Source organism: Hordeum vulgare, chromosome 2H, assembly GCF_904849725.1.
Source record: "Hordeum vulgare subsp. vulgare chromosome 2H, MorexV3_pseudomolecules_assembly, whole genome shotgun sequence".
NCBI lineage: Eukaryota > Viridiplantae > Streptophyta > Magnoliopsida > Poales > Poaceae > Hordeum > Hordeum vulgare.
The window spans coordinates 45429626-45439012 of record NC_058519.1 but is presented as its reverse complement, the minus strand read 5'-3'; the positions used below and the strand labels follow the sequence as shown (position 1 = coordinate 45439012).

General features: G+C 47.7%; 1 protein-coding gene across 1 annotated transcript; it reads right to left on the bottom strand.

The window, feature by feature from the left end:
• Nucleotides 1-6387: 6387 nt before the first annotated feature.
• On the bottom strand, nucleotides 6388-8092 carry LOC123429478 (heavy metal-associated isoprenylated plant protein 35-like). Its single transcript, XM_045113507.1, has 3 exons — nucleotides 7894-8092; nucleotides 7692-7767; nucleotides 6388-7543 (listed from the first exon to the last, which is right to left on the bottom strand). The coding sequence occupies exons 1-3, from the start codon at nucleotides 7927-7929 to the stop codon at nucleotides 6630-6632; spliced, it is 1026 nt and encodes a 341-aa protein (XP_044969442.1). The 5' UTR covers nucleotides 7930-8092; the 3' UTR covers nucleotides 6388-6629.
• Between the last annotated feature and the right edge of the window lie 1295 nt (nucleotides 8093-9387).

Below are 9387 nucleotides of genomic sequence, written 5' to 3'. Positions count from 1 at the left end.
TCGTCACCTCGCCTTTAGCTAGTCTCTGTTTATGCCGTAGCTTTCATTTCGTGTTACTAATCACTTAGCAACCGAACCGGTATCCAATACCCTCCTGCTACTAGGAGTACTACTAAAGTACACATCAACATCATGTATATCAAATATACTTCTTTCGACTTTTGCCAGCCTTCTTATCTACCAAGTATCTAGAGTTGCTCTGCCTCAGTGACCGTTCCCCTCATAACAGAAGCACTTAGTCCCGGGCTTGGGTTTAATCTTGGGTCTCTTCATTAGTGCAGCAACTGCTTTGCCGTTTCACGAAGTATCCCTTCTAGCCCTTGCCTTTATCGAAACTTAGTGGTTTCACTAACCATCAACTATTGATGCTCCTTCTTGATTTCTACTTTCGCAGTGTCAAATATCGCGAATCGCTCAAGGATCATTGTATCTATCCTTGATATGTTATAGTTCATCACGAAGCTCTCACAGCTTGGTGGCAGTGACTTTGGAGAACCATCACTATCTTATCTGGAAGATGAACTCCCACTTGATTCAAGCGATTGTCGTACTCAGATAATCTGAGCACACGCTCAATGATTGAGCTTTTCTCCTCTACTTCGTGGACAAAGAATCTTGTCGGAGGTCTCATACCTCTTAACAAGGGCACAAGCATGAAATACAATTTCATCTCTTTAGAACATCTCTTATGTTCCGTGACGTTTCAAAACGTCTTCGGCGCCTTGCTTCTAAGTCATTAAGTATTTTGTACTGAACTATCGTGTAGTCATCAGAAACGTGTATGTCAGGTGTTCACATCATCTACAGACGACGCTCGAGGTGCAGCACACCGAGTGGTGCATTAAGGACATAAACCTTCTGCGCAACAACGAGGACAATCCTCGGTTTTACAGACTCAGTCTGCAAAGTTTGCTACTATCAACTTTCAACTAAATTTTCTCTAGGAACATATAAAAACAGTAGAGCTATAGCGCAAGCTACATCATAATTCGCAAAGACCATTAGACTATGTTCATGACAATTAGTTCAATTAATCATATTACTTAAGAACTCCCACTCAAAAATTACATCTCTCTAGTCATTTGAGTGGTACATGATCCAAATCCACTATCTCAAGTCCGATCATCACGTGAGCATCTCTATGCTAATCATATCAACTATACGATTCATGCTCGACCTTTCGGTCTCATGTGTTCTGAGGCCATGTATGCACATGCTAGGCTCGTCAAGCTTGACCGGAGTGTTCCGCGTGTGCAACTGTTTTGCACCCGTTGTATGTGAACGTTGAGTCTATCACACCCGATCATCACGTGGTGTCTCGAAACGAAGAACTTTCGCAACGGTGCACAGTCGGGGAGAACACAATTTCATCTTGAAATTTTAGTGAGAGATCACCTCATAATGCTATCGTCGTTCTAAGCAGGATAAGGTGCATAAAGGATTAACATCACATGCAATTCATAAGTGACATGATATGGTCATCATCATGCGCTTCTTGATCTCCATCACCAAAGCACCGGCACGATCTTCTTGTCACCGGCGTCACACCATGATCTCCATCAACGTGTCGCCATCGGGGTTGTCGTGCTACTCATGCTATTACTACTAAAGCTACGTCCTAGCAATATAGTAAACGCATCTGCAAGCACAAACGTTAGTTTAAAGACAACCCTATGGCTCCTGTCGGTTGTCGTACCATCGACGTGCAAGTCGATATTAACTATTACAACATGATCATCTCATACATCCAATATATCACATCACATCGTTGGCCATATCACATCACAAGCATACCCTGCAAAAACAAGTTAGATGTCCTCTAATTGTTGTTGCATGTTTTACGTGGTGACCATGGGTATCTAGTAGGATCGCATCTTACTTACGCAAACACCACAACGGAGATATATGAATTGCTATTTAACCTCATCCAAGGACCTCCTCGGTCAAATCCGATTCAACTAAAGTTGGAGAAACCGACACTCGCCGGTCATCCTTGAGCAACAGAGTTACTCGTAGCGATGGAACCAGTCTCTCGTAAGCGTACGAGTAATGTTGGTCCGAGCCGCTTCGATCCAACAATACCGCGGAATCAAGAAAAGGCTGAGGAGGGCAGCAAAAACGCACATCACCACCCACAAAAACTTTTGTGTTCTACTCGAGAAGACATCTACGCATGAACCTAGCTCATGATGCCACTGTTGGGGAACGTCGCATGGGAAACAAAAATTTTCCTACGCGCACGAAGTCCTATCATGGTGATGTCCATCTACGAGAGGGGATTTCCGATCTACGTACCCTTGTAGATCGCACAGCAGAAGCATTAAGAAACGCGGTTGATGTAGTGGAACGTCCTCACGTCCCTCGATCCACCCCGCGAACCGTCCCACGATCCGTCCCACGATCCGCTCCGATCTAGTGTCGAACGGACGGCACCTCCGCGTTCAGCACACGTACAGCTCGACGATGATCTCGGCCTTCTTGATCCAACAAGAGAGACGAAGAGGTAGATGAGTTCTCCGGCAGCGTGACGGCGCTCCGAAGGTTGGTGGTGATCTAATCTCAGCAGGGCTCCGCCCGAGCTCGGCAGAAATGCGATCTAGAGGAAAAACCGTGGAGGTATGTGGTCGGGCTGCCGTGGCAAAAGTTGTCTCAAATCAGCCCTAATAGCTCCATATATATAGGAGGAGGGGAGGGGAGGCTTGCCTTGAGGCTCAAGGAGCCCCAAGGGCTGCGCCATCAAAAGGAGGAGGAGTCCTCCTCCAATCCTAGTCCAACTAGGATTGGAAGGTGGAGTCCTTCTCTTCCTTCCCACCTCCTTTTTTTCTTTTCTCGTTGATTTTCTATTTATGGCGCATAGGGCCTTCTTGGGTTGTCCCATCAGCCCACCAAGGGCTGGTGCGCCACCCCCAAGGCCTATGGGCTTCCCCGGGGTGGGCTGCCCCCCCCCCCCCCCCCGGTGAACATCCGGAACCCATTCGTCATTCCCGGTACATTCCCGGTAACTCCGAAAACCTTCCGGTAATCAAATGAGGTCATCCTATATATCAATCTTCGTTTCCGGACCATTCTGGAAACCCTCGTGACGTCTGTGATCTCATTCAATACTCCTAACAACATTCGCTAACCAACCATATAACTCAAATACGCATAAAACAACGTCGAACCTTAAGTGTGCAGACCCTGCGGGTTCGAGAACTATGTAGACATGACCCGAGTGACTCCTCGGTCAATATCCAATAGCGGGACCTAGATGCCCATATTGGATCCTACATATTCTACGAAGATCTTATCGTTTGAACCTCAGTGCCAAGGATTCATATAATCCTGTATGTCATTCCCTTTGTCCTTCGGTATGTTACTTGCCCGAGATTCGATCGTCGGTATCCGCATACCTATTTCAATCTCGTTTACCGGCAAGTCTCTTTACTCGTTCCGTAATACAAGATCCCACAACTTACACTAAGTCACATTGCTTGCAAGGCTAGTGTGTGATGTTGTATTACCGAGTGGGCCCCGAGATACCTCTCCATCACACGGAGTGACAAATCTCAGTCTCGATCCATACTAACTCAACGAACACCTTCGGAGATACCTGTAGAGCATATTTATAGTCACCCAGTTACGTTGCGACATTTGATACACACAAAGCATTCCTCCGGTGTCAGTGAGTTATATGATCTCATGGTCATAGGAACAAATACTTGACACGCAGAAAACAGTAGCAACAAAATGACACGATCAACATGCTACGTCTATTAGTTTGGGTCTAGCCCATCACATGATTCTCCTAATGATGTGATCCCGTTATCAAGTGACAACACTTGCCTATGGTCAGGAAACCTTGACCATCTTTGATCAACGAGCTAGTCAACTAGAGGCTTACTAGGGACAGTGTTTTGTCTATGTATCCACACATGCACTGTGTTTCCAATCAATACAATTATAGCATGGATAATAAACGATTATCATGAACAAAGAAATATAATAATAACTAATTTATTATTGCCTCTAGGGCATATTTCCAACATGAAGAGGCCCAGGAAGCGGACAATTCATCTTGTTGGGAGAAGGACTTCCGGGTATGAAGACCCCGAAGAATTTGCTGGTGAAGATGAGATCCCAGCTCCTCCTCCTTAGAAGAAACTCATGGCTGATGCCATGAAATCTGCTCATAAGCCTTCTGCCAAGGCAAAGAAGGTTTTAGCTCGGAGAAAGACTACAAAGGACATTCCTACAACTGCCAAGGAGAAAGGCCCTCCATCCAGTGCCCCTACCGCAGAGGAGGTAGCAGATAAGAATGCACCAGTTCTCACGAGTCTCAGACCAACCCTGCCAATTCACAATGCTGCTCATCTAGTAGCAGAGGATATGAAGAAGAGGAAGGATGTCGGATTGAGGAACTGGAGAGTTGTTGACCCATATGCTATCAGAAGAAGAACTGTTATTGATCCAAGGTTTCACATCAAGGAACAACAAGATTTTTATGAGACTGTCTTGTTTGACAAAAGTCCAGCTGTCAGTGATATGAGGTATGTTGACTGTGCATATATCAAGGAGAATGAAGACTTCTTTCCCCATGTGCGAGAAAATTTCAGGCTAGTGGACATTAAAAAGTGTGTTAGAAAGGAGATGACCACGCATGAATGCAATTTGTGTAGAACGGGCCACACTATGAGTTATCGTTGTTAATCGATTTGTGCCTACTTTGGTAAAAAATAATCTTAAAACTAACATTAAGCAAGCAAATAAAAATCTTGAAAATAACACCTTTCGTAAAATTGTGTAGGAAATGCATTAGGTCCACACACCTTATTCTTCTTCTTATGCACTAAACTCTCATAAACTTCCTTTTCCATGAAAGGTGTTGTCAACCCAACATTCTCTTCCGGGCATATTTGCGGAATATGCACCAATATGTTTTCATTCATCGGCACGAAGTTAGCTATAAGGGATCCTAAAAGTCTTTTATAAAAAATGAAGATGTATCTTTAGGGGTTGTCCTAGCCTACAATAACGTACTTTAAAAAAAGAAATATATTTATATCGCGAAGATATCAATGACACCCAGTCTCTGGACAAACAAGAAGATGTCTCAAAGACATCCAAGATAATAACGCCCTCTCTTGTTCAAGTTGACTAATTTTCTCCATTCTATGTTTTTCATTAGTAATTGAGTGGAAAGAAAAACCGGGCGTTACCATCCTCTCACACTTATCTCATCTTCCCTCGAGAGTTTTAGCAAGACTCTCTTCAACCTCCTTTTAGGGGCGCATTATGCCGAAATGAAGGCGTCACTTCAGCCTTGGTGTCTACCTCAAGTTCAGATTATCAATTATTCCATTAGACATGAATGACCATCTACCTTAAAAAATGCCCTAATAAGGTCTTTTACATTAGAGACGGGCAGGGATTGGGATGTGAAAGGAGATACTTATCTGCATATGTATTCTACCATTCCCACGTACATGGTGCCCCTGACTAACAAATAAACAAGTTAAAGCCAGTGGTTTAACGTAGAGTATTTAACAATAGGATTGGGAGGACTGACGGCACTACTAATAATTTAAACAGCCGTTTGTCCCTCCTGATTTGACCACCACTAGCGTCCGTCCGTTCCATCATTACGGAGCACTCCCCTAATCAATCAAGGAGAGTTAGACAGTAGTACCAGCACAAAGCAACGCGAGGATCATCATTGCATGAGTAGTACAGCATGTGAGAACTCCATCAGCCCATGCTTTGGCTTGCAGGACAATCATCGTAGCAGGAAAAATACAAAAAGCCTGTGAGCCAACATGCATGCCAGCTTAATTAGCCTGGCCAAAGGCCCCTTCTTTAGCAAAGTTAACTGACCCCACTTCACTCACTCACCCAGGAGTGTCGCATTTGAACTAAGCATCACTGCTGGCAAAATCGTAAGACCAGCTTCCCGAAAAATGCAAGTAGCACCCAACCAAATTCAGATACCGACGTATCTGCCCGTTATCTTTTAATGAAATCGGCTGAGCTCCTGCCTTGCTCGCCATTTCTTTTCTTTTTTTGCGGTTTTGCTGAAATTATTTTACTACGTCAGGTACCTCTTCCTTCTGCCTCGGCGTGTGAGATGTATTTTCATGTACTTGACGTTTAGTCTGTCCCTTTTTTTTGAGATGCCACTGAACTGCCCATTTATGCGCAAATTTGGTGCTACTTTTGTGCATTTGTGCATCATATGGTGTCTTGTAGGCACGAGTTCACTTAATTTGCACACAAATTTGTGGACTCTCTGCGCCATAGGTTATTTTGGAGACATGATTCGAATCAATTGAGTACCGAATTCGTGTGAGCCAGACTAAAGACTATTTTCCCAAGGGAAATACCAAAGTGGAAATAATTGAAACAACTTAGTAGGAAAAATAACCATATTAGTGAAATAAAATACTCATGTCACTACATGACGAGCTAATCAAGTCGAAAATTTGAAGAGAAAAAGTGTGGTCAGCAAGGGCTTTGACCACCTAATTAAGAGGGTACGTACTCCACTCACTCAGCCTAGACAAAAGCTTCTATTACGAAGCCTCCCCCACCCACACCCCTACCCGCTTTTAACTACAGACTCGATCCCGCGCCGGCGGCTGGCGGCGGCGGCGTCACATGATGCTGCAGGAGCTGGGGTTCTCCTCGTTGAACATGTTGTTGTAGGGTTCCTGCGGCGGGGACGACCGCATGCCCGGCGGGCCGTACATGTACTCCGGCGGTGGCGGCGGCGGCATCATCATCGGCGGGTAAGGCGCGTACCCGCCGTACGGCATGTGCGGCGGCACGGACGCCACCGGCGTGGGCGCGTAGTAGGACAAGCTCGCGCTCGGCTGCGCCATGTTGTAGCTCATCACCGGCTGCGCCGCGTAGTACGGGAACGGGCCGCCGTGGCCGTGCGCGCGGTCTGGCCCTGGCCCCGGCCCCGGCGCCGGCGCGGGCGGCATCGCCTGCTGTGGCTGCGGCTGCTTGATCTTTTGCTGCTGCTGCTGCTGCTGCGGCGGCGGCGGCTTCTCCGTGGCGGCGTCCCCCTCGCCGGCATCCTTCTGCTGCTTGTTCTTCTTCTTCTTCCCCTTCTTGCCCCCCGTCTCCTCTCCGCCCGCCTCCGGGGCCTCGTCGGTGGCCGCCGCTTCGTTGGATGGAGGCTCCGGCGAGCCCTTCTCCTTCTTCTCATGAACCTCTGCCTCTTTCCCGGCCTCGTCCTTGGGTTTCTTCCCGCCGGCTTTCCCCGGTTTCTTCTCTGAACCTTCTTCCTTGTCTGGCTTCTTCTCCGAGCTCTCCGACTCTGCCTCCTCGGCCACCTTCTTAGGCTTGGCGTCCACCTTCTCCGTTCCCTTGCCGCCCTTCCCGGGAGGCGGGGCGTCAGCGGGCTTCTTGGTCTCCGTGGCGGCCGGCGCCGGCGCCGGCATCGGCCAGAGCGCGGCGTGCTTGCCGGACTTGAGCAAACGCCTGACGAGCGCGTCGGCGGCCACGCTGCCGGTGACCGTCACCTTGTGCTGCGTCGCGTCGATCGTCACCTTGTACACACCTAATCAGCAACAATCGTTCACACATTCGATCAATCAACCAAAACCGCAAACAAACCGAAACATTTCGCACCAGACAACCGTCGATACAAGAAGAATATAACTTGCGTGGATCAACCAATTAACCGAAGCTGATTCATCAGTTGGTACCTTCGATGCTGTGGAGCACCTTCCTGACCTTCTTCTTGCACCCCTCGCAGTGGATGGACACCCGCAGCACGGTGGTCTGCAGGCCGGCACCAGCAGCAAACCGCGAACACAATGTCAGCAAAACTGCCTCGCCACAAGAATCAGAAGAAAAAGAAGAAGAAGAAGAAGAAGGTGAAGGTGAAGCTCTCTTGGAGTGGCTCACCGTGTACTGCAGCGGCTCTGCTTCCCCTGACGCCATGGAAGGAAGGAGAAAGGGAGCTAAGCTACGGAGGCAGGGTAGCTTCGAGAGTGGAGCTTTGCTGGGGTAGCGGAGTGGCGGCGGCTGGCCCGGGCAGGAGCAGCTTCTGGAGCGAGTGGCAACGCCGAAGGAAACGAGGGGCCTTTGCTCCACTAGGCAGCTAGACTTTTATAACGGTGAACGAACAAGCTTAGGAGCTGAGCGGGCCGAGCCCGCCGCCACTTACGCGCGCGGGCCCGGGCCACGTCGGCCCGAACCACCACCGCGGCCCCGAGCTGGCGTTTGGCGGCGACGGTGACATCAGAACCACAACGCCTCCACATCATTGGACAATCCATTGAGTCGATCATCGATCCATGATGGATCAACTTTCACTCGCACTGCCTCGAAATATCCTGTGGAGATCGCATGCGATAAGGACCTTCAATTGTGCAAGGCCACATCGACATGATATACGTACATGATCTTGTTTTGCCTTCATAGGAATGCAGGCGCTGCTTAGCAGTGAGTGAGTGAGTGAGTTGAACCTGCCCTCATAACTAATCCGGCCGCTGCTGCAGGGTTTGGTGAGGAGGAGTCGGACGGGTCGTTGGATTAGCCGGCAACAACCTCGCAGCGGCAGCATTCAAATCGTGAGGTTCTCTTGTACCATAACAGTGCAGCATCATGGGTTAATGGCGTGCAGCTGAGTGATCCTTCAGTGCTGCTAGTCCTAGGGTTCCTTTGAGCGCTGAGAGCATGGTTAATAATATAGCCAACTGCTGGCTATAAGCAGTCTTATAGCTCATCTTATAGCTAGCTTGTAGAATAGTTAGCTATAAAAGAGTACTATTTTTATCATATATGGCCCACATTTCATTTTCACAAAGCACCTAGGAGCACGTGCTAGAGCTGGCTCTTCACGAACAGCCCGCTTCCCTTCTCTCTCCTCTTCTCTCTCATCCTACTCAGCAAAAATATAATATTTTAATCCTTACAACCCGCTCACTGTACCTTATTATACTTGCTCTCATGGAGTACGAGTAGGCTTGCTTGCTGGCTATCGGAAACCTCATCTCACGAGGCGTTCCATCAATGTGGCTTCTCCAAATAGGGTTATTATAGGTGCCGGTGCACCTTCTTGGAAGAGCGCTAGCTCTCCTTGTCAAATCGTATACGCTGATACACCGACGTCCCGTTTGGCTCCCGAAAATTAAATTCGTCCCCAAATCCAGTTTTGGCAGAATTTAGATTTGGTTCTAGAGGATCTTGATTCTAGTGTTCATGATGCATGTGACATGGAAATATAAGTTATCCATTTTATTCTAGGGAATTTGGTTGCATGTGAATTTGCTCAAAATCGATCGAAAATCGACAAACATTGCCCACGTGCGGAGGAGCTGCTTTGTTTTTACCTACATACTCCCTCCGTTCTTAAACATAAGTCTTTTAAGACATTTCATTAGGGGTCTACATACG

Excerpts from the sequence above, each read along its gene's own strand:
- LOC123429478 (XM_045113507.1), bottom strand. The coding sequence starts at position 7,929 with ATGGCGTCAGGGGAAGCAGAGCCGCTGCAGTACACG. Across the intron at positions 7,768-7,893 it reads CAGAGCCGCTGCAGTACACG|ACCACCGTGCTGCGGGTGTC; the intron begins GTGAGCCACTCC and ends GCCGGCCTGCAG. Across the intron at positions 7,544-7,691 it reads GGTGCTCCACAGCATCGAAG|GTGTGTACAAGGTGACGATC; the intron begins GTACCAACTGAT and ends GTTGCTGATTAG.